At 43.1% G+C, this 18,469-nt stretch overlaps 1 protein-coding gene across 5 annotated transcripts; it reads left to right on the plus strand.

Moving 5' to 3' along the window:
- Positions 1 to 210: 210 nt before the first annotated feature.
- LOC310948791 (protein phosphatase 1 regulatory subunit 12A) lies at positions 211 to 14,760 on the plus strand. 5 transcript variants are annotated; one of them, XM_083916030.1, is made up of 25 exons: positions 211 to 498; positions 5,283 to 5,413; positions 5,647 to 5,765; positions 7,227 to 7,383; positions 7,530 to 7,674; positions 7,776 to 7,850; positions 7,972 to 8,051; positions 8,861 to 9,066; positions 9,206 to 9,315; positions 9,415 to 9,612; positions 9,753 to 9,835; positions 9,934 to 10,023; positions 10,188 to 10,289; positions 10,374 to 10,478; positions 10,586 to 10,676; positions 10,762 to 10,890; positions 10,983 to 11,085; positions 11,188 to 11,291; positions 11,510 to 11,569; positions 11,745 to 11,767; positions 11,870 to 11,924; positions 12,017 to 12,121; positions 12,720 to 12,770; positions 12,970 to 13,020; positions 13,523 to 14,760. In XM_083916030.1, the coding sequence occupies exons 1-25, from the start codon at positions 223 to 225 to the stop codon at positions 13,607 to 13,609; spliced, it is 2,736 nt and encodes a 911-aa protein (XP_083772156.1). In that variant the 5' UTR covers positions 211 to 222; the 3' UTR covers positions 13,610 to 14,760. The 5 variants fall into 5 exon arrangements, with proteins under 5 accessions (XP_083772156.1, XP_083772157.1, XP_083772158.1 ...); XM_083916031.1 differs by having other exon boundaries at positions 9,418 to 9,612; XM_083916032.1 differs by having other exon boundaries at positions 8,885 to 9,066.
- The last annotated feature ends 3,709 nt before the right edge of the window (positions 14,761 to 18,469 follow it).

Raw genomic sequence — 18,469 nt, forward strand, 5'->3', positions numbered from 1 at the left:
AAAACATTGAAAATACAGTGTCCCTTCCACTGAGTTGGTACTTTCCGAATAGTCCTTGAAGGCAGCATGGGACTGCCACTCAGTCGGAGTTGGCTGTTTACGGCTGCGGTTCCGGTGTGTCTCCGCCAGGGGGCACGGCCCGGGGCAGACTCCAACCCCAAACCAGCCACTCCGCTTCTCCTCGTACCATGAGCTGAATCTGTCCGGGATAGACCAGGGAAGATGGCGGCCACTGACCATTCCCGGTCCGAAGCTGCCAAACAGCGACGGCAGGATCAGCTGCAGCGATGGCTGGGCTCGGAGACGGATCAGACGGGCTCGGAGGCCCGGGAAACTTTGAGCGGTTCTGGGACGCGGAGGGCAACAGTCCGGTTCGCCCAAGGAGCCGTGTTTATGGCCGCCTGCTCCGCCGGAGACCGGGAGGAGGTGGCAGCGCTCCTCCGGCAGGGAGCTGACATCAACCACGCCAATATAGACGGACTGACAGCGCTACATCAGGTAGGACGGTTACTTTCGAACTGTAACGGTTTATTTAGGGACGTGTGTTTCAGTTTATGGCCGTTGAGTTGCGGCTAACTGTCGCTCAACTGGTGGCAACGGTTCAACGTTTATCCGTTAATTATCCTCACAGCGAAGAAGCGTTAACTTATCGTGGACTTAAGTAAGTTAGTGGTTTAAAAAAGTACAGTTAATCTTCTGATTTCCGCTGCTTTTACATCTTAAGTTACTGTAAACTAAACCCGTCACTGTATCATCTCCAGTTAGATTGTTTTTTAAAAGTCCCAGCAGCGTTTTCTGGCCTGTGTGTGTTACTTTATTATTCTGTTGGCTGGGCCGTCCACACGGTTTATTAGGAAGTCAAAGGCTTCTTTTTCTAGCATATAATATAGATATGAAGATAGTGATGAGCAGAGGGCAGTAAAAACACGTCACCTCAAGGTCTATGGGATCATCAGGCAGTAAAAAGGCACTGACTCACACACAGTCCCTGATGGAGTGAAAAAGGGTCATTTTCATCAACAACAACAGGTCTTTTTCCTCAAGGAAGAAAGCAAAATGGAAGCCTGTTGACTATCACTACCGACATGGGGATGTATGGCAGGATCAGTTTAATTGAATCTCAGTTTGAGGACTGTTGCTTCTGCATGTCCCAAATTGGCTGCACTTCTTCTGAGCCATGTTCAGTCTTAATGCAGCTTAAGGTCCCTCCCTCCCCTTGACTTCAGTCATAACACAGAGCAGCAGTCTGGACAGCATCACTGTCACACAAGCCCTCACTGATGCAGTATTTCCTTAGCTTTTATGATGCCTCTTTTGAATCCACACTTGTATGGACTTAACTTTGATATATAAGCAAGCTTTTAAGCATAAAAGACCTTGTGCTTTTAATTTTCACGAGCTAGGCGCTCGCAGTTGACGTCATGCGTGGAGATGATTGGTGTTTTCCCCCTCATTTAAGCCAGTCGGGGTGTATTTGATGAAGTTACTTTCCCATGACCGGTTCAGATGAGTCACTGAGCATGTTCCTGCCTGGATGTAAGGTGAACGCACCCTCCCTTGGTTGATCCACATGTCGGCCTGTCTCTCGGTGTGGTCCCTCTCCTGCCCTCCATCCTTTTCTCCCCTGTTGCTCATCGGTTGCCTGGCAACCAGAATTAAATATAGGCCCACACTCTCCAAACTTTCCATCCTCTCCATCCAAAGCCTTTCTGTCTTCCCCACTATGCTTTCTCTCTCCTTTGCCCCCTTTCTCCTCCTCCTCCTCCTCTTCTCTCTGTCTCTCTTTCTCCTTCCCCTTGCCAATTCCCCATGGTGGGGACTTTAGGGATTTCGGATGAAGAAATGGAAAACATTCCTCAAACAGCACAAGCTGCTGTTGTCAAAGGCGATTTCCACAATGAGTCACTTGATGACCCAGTGAAGGAGTCTGCTGGGAGGCTGTGTGTGTGTGTGTGCACCCCCTCGTAACGCAGAGGACGCGAGAAGTGCCCTTCTGTTCATTCATTCAGCGTGGAGCACCCACTTGTTCAGAGGGATCCCCCCTTCTGCTGCCAGCGAACGCCGCTTTTGACTTCCAAGTTTCTGGCTCTGCTTTGTACTACGAGCCTCGTCTCAGACTCTTAAGACGACCACGTATTTGTTCGTCCAGCCCCTTTCCACCCTACTACCTGACTAATTATCTTATATTATGAAGGAGGGTGGAGACTTGTAGCAGCTTTGTGATTAGTTGATTTAGCCCCAAAGCAAAGCCTCTTAGGTGGCTTAAGACATCCTGATGGACAAGGTTTTGTGTGACTGCAGACACTTGCTGCTGTGATGTCCTGCAGAGGAGCTGATGGTGGTGAATGGCCTGAAACGCAGTCACTTTAGTGCAGTCTTCTGAGCAGACGCCACCTCATCAGCTGTTAGTGATGAAATCGGACATAGAAACATTGTTTAGATAGTATCACAGTGGTAAATAAAAAAACAAAAAGGTTGATTTAATTATTTTCCAATAAAAAGTTATAGTAGGTTATGTGTCTGCCCCCCCCCCCCCTTTTTTTTACAGCAGTACAGAATAATCTTAGAATCACTAATATGTTTGTGAACATTTATGTCTGTTTTAGATCGACCTGCTGGTTTACAGTGCTTCAGTATTTTTAGCCGTGTCAGCGGCCCGACTCGAGGAATGGTCGGTGCACTACTTTGTTCCAGAGTGAAATATCTCTACAACCATTTCATGGGTTGTCATGTACAGATATTTATGGTTGTAAGAGGATAAATCCTACTGACTTTGTTGATCCCCTGACATTGCATAGCATGAGGTTGAAATTAGTGTTTTTTTCACAGTGAAATTGGATGGATTGTCATAACATTTGGCACAGATATTCGAGGTCCCCCTCAGGATGAATTGAAATGACTTTTATGATCCCTTAACTTTTCATCGAGTGCCACCTGCAGATCAAACTGTATTTGTTCAATAATACTTTGGTTTATGACCAAATGCCTGCAGAAGGAAAGGCATTCCCATCACTCTCAGCTATACTTTGTGTTTAGTGCTAATTAGTAAATGTTAGCATGCTAAGCTAAGACGGTGAACATGCTGTAGACTCTTGTTTTTGTCTATAATTGACCCCTGACACCCTTATTTTCCTAAATACATAATAAATAAACTTTCTGTGTGCTTAATGCAGGAGTGCTTAGTCATGCAACAAAATAATAACGTAAATCTATCAAATATTTTTGGAATAGTTTAATTATTAAAGTCATTTATCAAGAAAAAGTGCAAAATATTTTAAGTTTCCAGCTTCACAAATGTGATGATTTGCTGCGTTTGGCTGTTTTTTTATATAATTTCTATTAATATGTTCTGATTTGAAAAACTATTTTCAGAAAAAATAATCAACAACATGACGACATTACCATGGGCTCTGGGGATTTTTATGGGCATTAACATGAGTTTCTGCCATGATCAGTTATATTTTGCAGCATTTCTTATTTGACCAAAAGCTCAATGTTCTTCCAGTTTAAGCTAATCTTTATCTGCTTTAGAGTTAGTGTTATACATCACAAATGTTATCACAATACAATATTATATCGATTCTTTGGACGGTATGACATTAGTTGATATCTGCTGCGATACAATTTCACTTTGCAATGGCCTGCAATGCATATGAGATGATATCAAATGCCCATTTAACATTCATGCTAACTCACAAAAAGCAACTAAAATATGATTTCACCATTTAATTACTGGGCTCTTCCAGACATTTAAATGCACTGTACTCAATATTCAGAACAGTAATGAAGCAGCAAACAACTATTTTCTATGCAAAGATACGAATTTTAATCCTTTATTGACCACAATCATTTATTTAGCTTCCACCATGTCATAAAAACAAAACACCAATTAAGAACAACAAAGGACCATAGGCTTAACTATTACACAAGTCCACAAAATGCACAATATAAACACACGTGCTTGTTGGTGCATGTGGCCGCGGAAAAACATTGTTGTTTCTCGTATTGGGCTGAGAGGCGTGTGGAGGTCACCCCAGCCTACTTTTTTTTCAGTATTTCAAGAAAGGCACCTTTTTAAATGAAGGACAAACTATTGTTTTTGATAAAAAGTATAGATATAAAGTGGGAATTTCAAATTAAAGGCACGTCTTAAATACGATACTAAGAGGTTTTCTCTTTGCAATGAGGATATTGCATCATTGATCATTGAATCGATATATTGATCCAGATCAATGTATCGTTACATCCCTATTTGCTAATGAACACTGCAATAATTGAACAATTTAATTCAATAATTGAAGAATAAAACTTAAAGGTTATTGCAATCTTTCTATACTACCTTTGATACTAGCGCAGAGGTCTACCACATGCTGGCTTGTTTCATGTTAACTCTCTATCTAGGAAATTCTTGAAATACGTTTTAATTTAAAACAGACTGAAACAATATTAAAATTGCATGACTTTTTTCTGTACTGGACATCTAGAGCATTGTTATAGCAGTAAACAAATATTTTCTGTGAGAAGATAAAGTGGAGTAATGGCGTCCTGAGCAGAGAATTAAGTCACTCCCCCTCTCTGTGTGTTGTAATCCGAGCCTCGGTTTCAGACGCTGATGGCAGTGACAACACATACTTGATGAGTTGGGAAAAAAGTCTGTAAGTGTGGAGAGACACTTTTTTCAGCCGTGATCATTTCAGCATCTTTTTAAATTATGGCTGTAATAACCAGAGCTTTTTTGTCTGGTATAGAAACAGTTCACTTGGAAAAAGTGGCACATCCAGATCTTACCCTCTGAGGTTTTTCCCATAAATATTAAAGCCACATATCATAACATTATACCATGGGGTCCTCATGGGATTCATCTCGGGACTTGTGTCGGATCACATTGGGATCTCAACTCGACCTCGCTTCAGGAAAAGCAGCTAAATGGATTTGCTGTTTCCCTCACGCCACAAAATGACTGTTTTGGAAAGTCCTTGAGGGCTTTGAGCAGCCCACTTAACAGAAAGTAATCACAAGTAGACACAGTAGTCATTGTTTTAGCCCCAGTGCTTTAGATGAATTTAATAGATTTGGGAAGTTTTGACTTTGACAACAAACCCAAATGAAGTGAGTCTAAGCTCTTCTCTACTGCGAGTCTGACTGACGTGGGCTGTCTGGTTTCTGTTTTTGTTTTTTTATGTGCATTGTGGGGATTCTCATAATAAACGGCCAACAATAAACACTTATATAGCAATCCGTCTGGGCGGGAGTGTGTCATGTGGCTGTGTGTCCTCTGGCAGGCCTGCATTGATGAAAATGCTGAGATGGTGCAGTTTCTGGTGGAGAGCGGGAGTGACGTCAACAGAGGGGACAACGAGGGCTGGACTCCTCTGCACGCTGCAGCCTCCTGCGGCTTCATCCAGATCACTAAGTGAGTGCTGAGCATCACTGACACAGCACTGCCATTTATAAAATAAATACCCCAAAGTCTTTACATCAACGTCGAGTCAGTATTCAAATGGTTAATAATGTGTATTACATTGTTATAATATTAACAATGCTGTTTTCAGTGTTTATACATTAAAGAACTTTAATATGTATTATTTTATTCAGGTTTAACTTTTCATTCTCAACTCAACACTGTATGCTTTTATTTTTTAAAAGATACCTGATAGAGCACGGTGCTCGCGTTGGGGCAGTGAACAGTGAAGGAGAGCTTCCTCTGGACGTGGCCACAGAAGACGCCATGGAGAGACTTCTCAAAGGTGAAATCAAAAAACAAGGTGAGGAATCGCTCAGTGCCGACATTAACATCTTCACTCCAACTCAAAGTCAACTGCTGCATCTTGTCTGTCCTGTTGAGACCTGTCCCCAATAATCTTTTTAAGTAAAGGTCCCATGTTTTGTTTATTTTCAGGTTTATGCTTTTATTTTGGGTTGCTACAAGAACATGTTTACATGCTTTCATGTTTAAAAAACACATTATATTTCTCATACTGTATCTCTGAATATACCTGGGTTTGACCTCTTTCTGAAACGCCCCATTTTAGAGCCTATCTCTTTAAGAAGCCCTCCTAAAAAAGCCCAGTCTCCTCTGATTCGTCAGTGTTTCTGGGTCTGCATCTGCACTCTCAGCGTCTCTGCATCGTCCTATATATATAAACTCACAGTATATATCACTTTCTACCTATATATAGTATATTTGTGTCACCAGAACCGTACAGAAGTTCTGACGGCTCCTTTAAAGGCACAGGCAGAATACGGGCTGGCTGTGTACATTTCTCTGTGGATTTAGTTTTTATATACTTTTCACAGTATTTATACAGCATTATAACCTGCTTTATGATTAAAGAACCTACACATTGAAATCTCACTTTTTACAATATGGGTCCTTTAAGTCATTTTTAAGCAAGGGCATTTGCCAATCCTTCGCTGCTTTCTGCTCTCAGATGTGAGGATTTGCCTTTTCTGTTTTTTTTTTTTATCATTGGAAATTGAATATCTTTATGTTTTGTTAAGTTTTAACTGTTAATTGACCAAAACAAGCTAGTTGAATGTGCCACCTTGATACCATTATGGGACTGAAAGTTTCAGTATTTTAATTAATTACTGTATTTTAATTTGATCTTTATGCAGTTGATAGTTGCATGGACGAGTAGTGAATACAAAAAAAAGGATTTGACACATCATAATTTGCAAATGAAAACATGATGGCTGCTGATGTTTGAAATACTGTGAGCTGCGCAGGGCAGATGTTTACTAAAACTATAGACACCATGTGGTTTGAATGAGGGGTTCTCAGAAGCTTTGGCAGCAGTTAATTTTTTAGGAGCAGAATAAATTAGGAACTCATTCAGAGCTCAGGCTACTTGGAGCGAAAAAAATCTTAACTCATTCTCATAAATCTATAGCCCCAAAACCTGCTTTGCTTTTTTTGTCCTGTTTTTACAAGCGGCCATGTTTAAAGCACACGTCTCGCTCAGAGAAGACAAAAATAGACAAGATAGAAACGAGGACAGAGTCACAATGTACCGAATGTTCTGTGACCTTCATTGACTGAGGCTCCAGGCTTATATCTTTATCACTGTCAAACACGCACATTGCCATCATGCAACTGAAATCAGGGATGAAATTGAATATTTTGTCTTTGTCTGCAGCTTACAGTATATGTTATAGATTTAACTGACAGGGGATTTTCAAAGGTCTAATTTTTGTGTGTGTATGTCTTCACTTGTGCATCACAGCAATAGACGTGGACAATGCCAGGAAGGAGGAGGAGAGGGTCATGCTCCAGGACGCCATGGCGGTGCTGGCAGGAGGTGGCACCCTCACACCTCATCCAAACACCAAGGCCACCGCTTTGCACGTCGCCGCTGCCAAAGGCTACATCGAAGTCCTTAAGTGAGGATCACTCGCCACACGAGAGCAATGACAGCCTGTTGGCTGTTTTAATTTGGTATCACACCAAGTCTAACTGCTCCTCCTGGATATTCCCCATCTTCTCCCGCACTTGTTTGCTTCCCTCCCCTCTTACCTCCCCTCTCCAGAGTTCTGTTACAGTGTGGGGTGGACGTGGACAGCAGGGACATCGACGGGTGGACGCCCCTGCATGCAGGAGCTCACTGGGGGCAGGAGGAGGCGTGCTCCCTGCTGGCTGACCACATGTGTGATATGGGTGCCGTCAACAATGTGGTGAGCGCGAGACAAAAGACCTTTCCTTTGCATAAACTGTTATGTAAATTGAAGCCTTTATTTGTGCCATGACTGACGATGCACCGTGAATGTCCTTGTAGGGCCAAACACCTTTAGATGTTGCAGACGAGAACCTCGCGGACACTCTGGAGGAGTTGCAGAAGAAGCAGAATGCTGTGAGTCTGCCTCCACAGAGGCTCCACAACTACCTCACTCAGTTAGATAAACCTGATATGATTGATAGTTTCACAGCGGCGAATGTTCTCTGTGTTTATGTATGTTTATATTCCTCTTCAGTTACGCAGCGAGAAAGAGAAACAGACTCCTGTTATTGAGACCAGCCCGCAAATCTCCATGGTACCAGCTCGCACACGCAGGTCAGTGCCAGCGTGTTGGCGTACGGGCATGTGTTTGTGTGTGTGTATGTGGGCACACGCTACGCTGTTCCTCAGCTGAATCCCAGTAATCCCAGTACCAGTAGTTTGCATGCAGGTATGATGTTAGCAGTCCCAGCATTCCTTTGAACCTTGCTGCTTCTATCCACTGACGCTACACTGGATAGATGTAGCAGGCGGCGTCATTCTGTGCCCCAGTTTCATACTGTATACTAAATGTTGCTGTTTTCAGTACATAGTGTGTACACATTTGAGAAGTGAACTGATAGATCTAAAATATGAACTTAAATATAAACATGGTTTTAATGGATGCTTAAGTCTTCCCCTGCAACAAAGAGGGAGAACATTAATCAACTTATTAAAGCATCTCTGCCACAAAGAATAACAATAACAATTTTTTAATGATTAATAAACATATTATTCCTTTGGATAAATCAGTTCAAACATTAAGTACGTTGTAGTATACAGTATGTGGTTGGAACACATTTGTTTGGATGTTTTGTTTCTATTTTATCCCTGCTGGTTTGTGTAAAGTTTGCATCACAAATTGAGGATAGATTAAAGAAAATAAGTGATAAAGTAAAAAGCTGTAGGTCGAAGTTGGCTAAATGGGGATCTCGAGATAAGACAGCAGTGCTACACATCACAAAAAGTGACCCACTGTTCCACCCACCGATGTGTTGATCGGCGCATGCCCGCTCTAATTGGCTGCACGTGGAATGACTGCCTTCACTGATCAGCTCCCTGCATGCCACCTGTTGTTCCACCCCACCTTGGCCCCGCCCCTGCAGGACTTCTATCTCTCGTATGAGCAGTAAGGAGAAGTTCTGCCTCCACGAGCGAGAGAAGCACCCACCTCCCGCTCTGCAAAGCAGCCCGGCGGAGGACGAGGAGGAGGAAGGCCAGACGGGACAAAGCCAGCCTCAGAGCCAGGGGAAGGCCTCCAGCAGCTCCAGCTCGGAGGAGGAGAGCGAATCAGAGAGCGACGCGGAGTCGGGTAAGAGAAGTTGCTGGTGTCTGTATTTTGAAGAGAGTCTGTGTATGTTAAATACAAATAATATTTGAGAGAAGTTATATTTCAGATGCTACTATTAATTTATTAATTACAATCCTTTTTGACCTTTGCACTGTTGCAGAGAAAGCGAAAAACAGAGAGATCATAAACAACTTGAACAACAAACGCAACGCCACCAGCCTGCTTCCTACCTCCATGTCAACAAGTACTGCTGCAAGCCAAGTGAAAAAGGTAATCTATAGAGACGTTATATTGGAAATATCAAGTGTGTGTTTTAGCTGTAGGACAATACTGAACAATACAGGTGATGACTTCTGCCGGTCTTTGCAGCAGGACCCAGGCAAGCCCCTGGCCCCTGAGGCCCCTGGCTCCTGGAGAACGTCTCTGAGGAAGGCAGGCAGCTCGGTGACTCTGGGCTCAGTTGGACTGTCTGACTCCGGCCAGGACCCCACCAGACCACCGGAGACCGTCCTTGGCATGACCCGCTCTGCCTCCAGTCCCCGCCTTAGCTCTGAGGCTGACACCAGGGTACACACACCGCTGCTCACATGATTTAAGGATCTATACACTCATGAAACCCGTTATTGTTTTATAAATCTAACCTGACTGTAAATAAAGAGTCGCATAAAAAAACTCATGAACCAATCTCGATCTCCCGTCTTTCTCAGGAGCCGAGGCTCGCTCGGGTACCGCCCATCCCGACACGGAGACTCTTCAGTATTCCAGACAGCAGCCCTGACAACTCCAACAGGTGGGTCGGTGCTCTCGTATACTCCTGCGTTTGTGAAACCAGAATCTGTTTTTCTGAGTCACTGCATATGTGCCCTTGTCACCCCGTCTTTCCCTCAGTTGGCTAAGTCGTAGCTCCTCTTACACCCGGCGCCTTCATAGTCAATCAGGGAATGATCTCACTAGTTCCACCCCCTCTTTGCTTCACAGGTCAGTCATGCTGTTCACTGCCCGTCTTGTATTTGTTTACACGTTTGTGTGTGATTTTGTTATTGCTGCGTCACAGCTTATTGCATTCCCCCAGCTTTGAATACTAAGTTGTGTGGCTGTGAAAGATGCCTTTGTGTTTCCAACGGTCTTTGTCTTGTTTCTAGCTCATCGTATGGAAAGAGACTGGATGACCCCACCGTGACCTCAGCTAGTACAGGAACAGGCTCTGCTGGACTCAGCCGCCTTAATAGTGTCTTGGCCCAGAGGTATTTCATTTTCATAAATATTTTCCAATGATGTGATACTTATCTGATCTGATACTAACCTCACCTCTTATATTTCTCCCTAAGACATCCTCAGGAACCGACAAAAAAGAAGGATCAGTCTGCCGACACCACCTCCAACTCTCGGAACACCGTGACCACAGGCGAACAGGAGGCCAAGCAGAGGCGCAAGTGAGCCATGCTGTGTGTGTGTGTGTGTGTGTGTGTAGGGTGGCGGCAGTGTTTGTAAACTGTGTGCATGGTGCTGCGTTGAATCTAAAAGTGTGTGTCTTGTGTAGATCATATCTGACACCAGTGCGGGACGAGGAGGCAGAGGCACAGAGGAAGGCTCGCTCCAGACACGCACGGCAGTCCCGCCGCTCCACTCAGGTTTAAACACCTCAGATGTTCATGTTCACAGAAGTGATGTCCGTCAGGCCGGTGCATAAGTCTGTGTTTCCTCTTCCACATCAAGGGGGTGACGCTAACTGATCTGCAGGAGGCAGAGAAGACAATGAAGACGGACAACAAAGGGAGAGAAAAGAAGGAGGAGGAAGAGAAGGAGAAAGAGAAGGAGGCAAAAGCAAAGAAGGGAGAGGAGGGGGTGAGAGCCATATATCAGAGTTATAGGCCTGTGTTGGCTGCTCTTATATAATGTCACGTGACATCACATGGCGGGGGGTACTGTGTTTACAGGAAGTGAGCTGGAGGTCTCGTATTGCCAGTCTGCAGAAGTCTGACCTGCTGGGCCTCACACAGCCCGCTGGCACTCCACGCCCTCAGACATCTGACAGGAGAGGTACACATCAACACTTACCTCTTCTCGCAAAACGTACAGCTTGTGGTGTTTGTTGAAATATTGGATTTGCGCTTAAATGAGTGCTGTGTGGCTTCATTCCAGATGTTGAGGCCAGCACAGGGGAGAGCGAGACAGAGCGATGGGCCAGGGAGCGCAGGGAGAGGAGGCAAGCTCGGGCCAGAAGGAAGGCACAGAGGACCGGGGAGGTAAACACCGCGAACATCACTTTTTATTTAATTCGTTCATCTTGTCCCTGTCGGGGTCGCGGGGGGGCTGGAGCCGATCCCAGCTGACATTGGGCGTGAGGTGGGGTTTTTGATTTGATTTGGAAATTTGATGCAGGAATGAAAAAAAACAAAAAAACAAAACTAACTTGACTTTAGTGTTTTGAAAGAACATGATGTATTGTCTGTGTCCTCCGCAGAGTGATGATAATGATCCCAGTGGAGAGGAGGAGTTCTCAGGCAGTGGGCTGGATCCACAGGTGTGTGCGTGTGTGCGTGTGTGCGTGTGTGCGTGTGTGCGTGTGTGTGTGTGTGCGCGTGTGTGTGCGTGCGTGCGTGCGTGCGTGCGTGCGTGCGTGCGTGCGTGCGTGCGTGCGTGTGTGTGTGTGCGTGTGACATCGACGTAACTCTTTTTCTTGTCTTCTCTGTTTACAGACGGACCAACACTTGAGTTCCAGGTATGATTTCAGCCTTTGACCTGTTTGATTTTCCCTCTTTCTTCATTCTGTCAGCACAGTCTCAATGATAGCAGTGTCTCTGACCTCTGCTCGTATACTCAGGTCCTTTAACGACTGCACCCGGGGAGGAGGCTCTGATGCCAAAGATTTTAAGAAGGTCAGCAGACAGAACTGATGGAGGTCAGAAAATGTGTTTTTCTTGTTTGATTGGCCCAGTTATTTACCGATTTGTGCCTTTTTCTGCGTCAGTTGTTCGAGGAGGTCTCAAGAGAAAACAGTCAACTCCAGTCTCAGCTGCAGGACACCCAGAGGATTATCAGTCAGACCAGGTTGGACCTGGAAAAGGCCACACAGGTGACGACACACTAAGTTAAACAGGTTCTATATTGTGGCCAGTGTTGGCTATCACTTGTTCTGCTGTCGACACAAACCGTATTCTATTCACCCTAATGTGGAAACAAAACGTCTTTTTCTTGTGTTTCTTCAATGAAGATTTGGATCTCAGTTTTATCTTTATCGTGTGACATTAAAGTGAAAATGTGGAACTTTTGAAAGAAGAACTAATTAAGTGTTCATACAGATGAAAAGTCCATTAACAGTGCGATGCATCCTTGCTGTCATCAGTGCCCCTGCAGCCTAACTTGGTCTGGTATGACCAGTAGTTGAAGCTGGCTAACGTTAGCTAATTTCAGCCGACATAGTTCATGCTCTGTAACTGATTAACTTTATGACTTCGGTGACACGTTTACCCTTTACCATCATCCTGTAATTGTTACCTGTGAACACTGCGGTTATTGTTTTGCTTTAATTGAAAATTCAAATGATCAAAATATATAGCAGGTTGTAATTTTAAATATTCATAATGTGTTTTAGTGCACAGGCCTTCTAGTGTTCACGCAAACCTACTGCTGTGGCGATGATGTTAATGTTACTGATTTGTTGTATCCAACAGAGACAGGAGCGCTTCACTGACTGTTCAGCCTTGCTGGACCTGGAGAGAAAGGTAATGCATCCCCCGGTGATGGTGTTACCTGTTGTTGTAGCTTCAACTGCCTCACTACTGCCACCCCTGCTGTCTGTTGACGCTCTCTCTCTACTCTCTTCTCTCCACCTGAACCACCTTCTCACCTGTTTTCACTCACCATTTGTGGTCCTTCCTCTCTACATCACCTTCTCTCTCCCTCACATTTCCCTGCCGTCAGGACCGGAGGATGTTGGAGCGGCGATTGGCAGAGCTGGAGGAGGAGCTAAAGGTGAGGAGACGAGTCTTATCGTGGCCGCAGACACTTTGCATGCTCCTGCTTGATTAGCCTGGCTTTAGCTTGTGCAGGCAGCAGTGTTGTGGAGGCTTTATACAGCACACCCTCTCTCAGCCTGTTTTCAAGCGACGTCATCATCAATTTCTGTTACGTGTGATTAATTTGGTTGTTTTTCACATTAATGGATTTTTCTGTTTTACCTCAAACCTGATCTGGCCACTCTCATAATTTTGTCTCATAATTGTCTCTCCAGTAATACAGAATGAATATGTAAAGTCCTTTTCTTTAAGGCTCCGTCTAAAGGTAACTTCAGTATTTGAACTGGACTCTCTGCTGGTCGCCTGACAAACTTTTAACTGTCTGCTGTGAAAACTGCCTATAATGTAAACTCTAACCATCCAATGTCTCCTAATCCAGCAACATAAGTACAAGAAATAAAATCATCAAACTGGTTTTAACTTTTCTTCTAATGTGTGCTCAAATTTGTAACCACCAGGTTCTGGTCGACCTGAGAGCAGACAACCAGCGTCTTAAAGATGAAAATGGAGCACTGATCCGTGTCATCAGTAAACTTTCCAAATAGACGGAGAGAGAGAGCGAGACACGAAGAGCAGGGAACACCCTCCCCCCTCCCCCCCTCCAACCCTCCCTGCTTCTACACATTCCTCCCAGTGCCAAAGAGTGTGAGAGAGGAGGGGGGGAGGCAGCAGAATGTCCTATGTACATGAACACCACAGCTTGACTTGGATCGTGATGCCTCTCTGTGAGCAGCTGGAGTGGCTTTTGTGTGCCTTACTGCCCGTTCATCACAACAAGACCTACGGCATGAAGGCCTGTGGCTATGTTCGGAGGCTCCCACAGTAGCAACGTGAGACTCGACAACAGCCAGAAAAAGCCCGCGGCGGGTGCAACACGCGAAACATCTACGACGACTGTGCATCAGGGGAACATTAACGTGCACACACATTCCTATGCGTGCATCACATACTTCCTCCGTGCACATTCCACGAGCGCGCAAGGCAGCTTGGGCCTTAATGCTCCCACTAAGTATTTATTTTTTTGTGAACACACTCACGTCACACATTCACGAATTTACCCCACTCACAGTTCAAATCTAACGTGTTGTCAAGCAGTAAATGTTTTGGTGTCGTTCATCAAAAAAAGAAGACGCATTTAAGGCTCAGTCTTTACATTAAGCACCGTCCCGACGACGGGGGGGAAGCCCACGAAGCTCCGTTGGGTTGTTTTGTTTCCACATGCAAGAGTTTGAACCCACCTACCTCTCCACCTATGCACTTCCCCACATACATTTTTGTTTTTGTGACCACAGACACACTCCATGCTCTTAAAAATGACCGCCTGAACCAGGTCAGTCGACCACAGCACTTTACTCTCTGCAAAGCAAAAAAGATGTGCAACGCTTTGCCCGTCCTCCACGCAGAAAAACTCATTTCAGAACAGCGCCCTCGCACTTATTAAGTGGAGGGAGAAGTTACCCATAGCTGAAGGTCAAAGGTCATTGCACAATTATAAACATTGCTGTTCTGTCAAAGCCTATTATGCTACGGATGGTTTTAATTATTACCATTGATAAAGATATTATTTTCATAGTTTTTCATTGTCAGTTCCTCTCTTGCAAGAGAGCGTGGTTATGTATATTACATGTGTATAAATATTAGTCTTGAATAATACCCCCCTTTGAAGTAAAATTCCATGTAGCCTTTCTTCACATGTTGGTTTTCTAATATATTGGATGGATGTCTGCACCCTAATTAAAAAACAAAAGTGTGTTTGTAGCGACTGCCTGGTTATTTTGTACTTTGTTCACCAAAGTACTGATTGAATTTTCCATTACAAGGATGCATCCTAATGTTGTTCCCGTACATCACACTGAATCCTTCATGGCTTCCCGGCTTCTTCGATAACATGTTGCGATCGATGAAGTCATCACATATTCTACTTTTGAGAGTTTTTGGTCAACTGGTTGTTTGCTTTTGTGCTGCTTTACCCACATTGTATCATCCTGACATACAGTTGTTCTGTTTTCTGGTAGCCAGATGTTCGACATCACTGAGGAGAGGGAGGGGGAAAGAGGAACAGAACAGCTGCAACACAGTGAGCATAACAGAGGAAACAGGGCAACACAGATGTATTTACAGTATGTTTGGACTGTTACATTAATCTGCTGCTCCCAGGTGAACAGTACATCTTGACTGACATGGTAGAAATGAGCGTCGTTATATGCTGGATGAGTGCTGAGGAGACGTCTGGGTAAAAGAGCTGCGAGTGCCGTCGTTTGAGCTCCTGTCCGTTTGAACTTAAGTGTAGTTAACACCAGTCATCCATCTGTTTGTCTCATCTGAGAGCAAAGAGATGGACCACTGTCCTGCAGGGTAAAAGTACCGACAACAAGCTGAGCTCCTAATAAGGAAGGGCAGGCTGGCCGAGGCACTCTCTCTGTAAATATCCCTCAGGTCTGAGAAAGACAGAGGAAGGGAGCTGGGGAGGAAGAGGGAAGCGGATGGATTGCAGCCTTATATGGACAAAGCACTGCTTTTCCCAGGGTTTGTGGCTCTGACCCCCGGCATGATGCCAGATGCTGCGCAAACAGCTCCTCAGCGCCACCAAGTGGTGCAACTAATGAAATGACTTGGTTGAGCTGAGGTTGAGGCTGAAAAAACTTTAAAAACTCAATAAATGAGAAATATTGTGCTTACACTGTAATCAGGGCCTTTAGTTGGAAATGGGACTATGCTTAAGAACTCACTTGTATCAGCCTTAAGGGAGATTTGCATATTTACCCAATCCTGAGTCTTGGTTATGATCGTATACTTATTTACATGGTGCATAATCTTTAAAGGGGTGCTCTTGTAATATGATGCGGTATTGTCATAAACTTCAGGGACTCACAAGAGACAGAAATTAGACAATAATCAGAGGTGCAGATATCCTCTCTTTTAGTCTCTTGTGTGTGACAACCCTGACAAATGCTGGATTCTCCAATTCCCACAATGCTAATTAAGTATTTTATCGAAACTTCCTTGCTGGTTAAATGCCATCATCTTTCAAACTCAATGCTCCACTTTAGAAAACTAACCCAGAGTCACAGACAGACATCATACTGCTGTTTTACAGGTTCAGCAACGATAAAACTGACCTTTATGTGCAAAATTGGTGGTGCCCCTTTAACACATTTTTATGTTATCAAGTGATATATATATTGTGTGTGTGTGTGTGTGTGTGTGTGTGTGTGTGTGTGTGTGTGTGTGTGTGTGTGTGTGTGTGTGTGTGTGTGTGTGTGTGTGTGTGTGTGTGTGTGTGTGTGTGTGTGTGTGTGTGTGTGTGTGTGTGTGTGTGTGTGTGTGTGTTTTTGTCAGAAGGACCCTCAGTAAAGGCTTTCTAGCAGGTTGATTTAGGGTGGTCTTGGACCCACATCAAAGGACTCCAGCTGGATGCAAACAGAGGCTATTACAGTTCATGGTCGACATCTTAACCTTCAGGTGTAGCTACTGTGTTAAATCTAGAAAATATACAGTATATATTGTTGGTAGTGGTCGTGGGGCTGCATAAATATTCCATTCATCGCCCTCATTTGGACATAGTGATAATAATAGATGAATAATATTTATTTGTAGAGCAATTTTCAAAAACCAGGTAACAAGTGCATATGACTGAACGTAAAAAAACAACAAAAATCAGAGCAAATGGAAAAAGATTTCAGTAAGATAGCAAAAAAGAAATATCACTCTACTCGAATAAAATCTAGTTAACGTCTCACATAAACGGATGCATGTTTTAAGAAGAGATTTCCCATTTCCTCAAGCAGGTTGTTCCAGAGGCTGCAAAGGCTCAGTCTGAAATGATCATGTAGATTGTTTAAGGAGTAAAATAAGAGCTAACAATAAGGTCAAGTGGGAGTTTAGAGCAACTGGTAAGCGAGAGTGGAGATGCCATGATTTAGTTTGGAGAGAGTGACGTGATGCAAGAGATAGCATGGAAATGTAAACACTCTCACTGTGACCTGCAGAGTATGTTTACAGCCTCAGCCAAGCGGCCCTGGGGTTTTAATTGTGAATATGTACGCATAAGGTGGCAGCGATTACAGCCTGCGACAAGAGGTTCAAACTGACAACTTTAACTAAAGTGCAGATTGTTAAAACATTTTCTTAAAGCTGCGCGTTGACGTCATACATGGTGTGATGGTCATGGATGGATTACTGAATGGGCCTACAGGTCCAGGCCCAGGGACCCTGACTCGCAAAATGTTGCTGAAAAAAGCACAAAACACTCAAAGGGATCCTAAATGACCACAAACACACACAAAACAACTACAAACATTCCAAAATACAAAGGGACACACCTAAAACATTATAGAAAATAGATGCATTACAGCTACAAAGGGACTCAAAATGACTAAAAATAGACACAAAAACAAAAATAGATGTTTAACAACTGCAAAGTTAGAAAAAATAGAAATAAAAACACTAAAGTGAGATGCAAAATGACGTAAAACGAATACAAAGTAAATCTAAAGGTCCAAAAATAGGCACAAAACCACCAAAAAGATGCAAACAACCACAGAAAAGTCAAGCCTCTAAAGATGGATGCAAACCGTGTATAAAGTGAAGCAAAATGGATGTAAAACGACTACAAAGTGACTCAAAATGACTAAAAATAGATGCAAAACGTCTGAAATATAGATGCAAAATAACTAAAACTAGATATAAAACAACTAAAAATAGATGTAAAACAACTACAAAATGACTCAAAATTACTAAAACTAGATATAAAACGACTACAAAGTGACTCGAAATTACTAAAAATAGATGCAAAATGACTAAAACTAGATACAAAACACCTAAAAAATAGATGTAAAACAACTAGAAAGTGACTCAAAGTTATTAAAAATAGATCCAAAATGATTAAAACTAGATGTAAAACGACTACAAAATGACTCAAAATGACTAAACTTGATGCAAAATAACTAAAAATAGGAGTAAAACAACTAGAAAGTGATTCAAATGATTAAAAATAGATGCAAAATGACTAAAACTAGATGTAAAACGACTACAAAATGACTCAAAATGACTAAACTTGATGCAAATTGACTAAAAATAGAAGTAAAACGACTAGAAAGTGACTCAAAATTATTAAAAATAGATCCAAAATGACTAAAACTAGATGTAAAACGACTACAAAATTACTCAAAATGAATAAACTTGATGCAAAATAACTAAAAATAGGAGTAAAACGACTAGAAAGTGACTCAAATGATTAAAAATAGATGCAAAATGACTAAAACTAGATGTAAAACGACTACAAAATGACTCAAAATGACTAGTAAACTAGATGCAAAATAACTAAAAATAGGAGTAAAACGACTAGAAAGTGACTCTAAATGATTAAAAATAGATGCAAAATGACTAAAACTAGATGTAAAACG

Source organism: Echiichthys vipera, assembly GCF_963691815.1.
Source record: "Echiichthys vipera genome assembly, chromosome: 7".
NCBI classification, from domain to species: Eukaryota; Metazoa; Chordata; class Actinopteri; order Perciformes; family Trachinidae; genus Echiichthys; species Echiichthys vipera.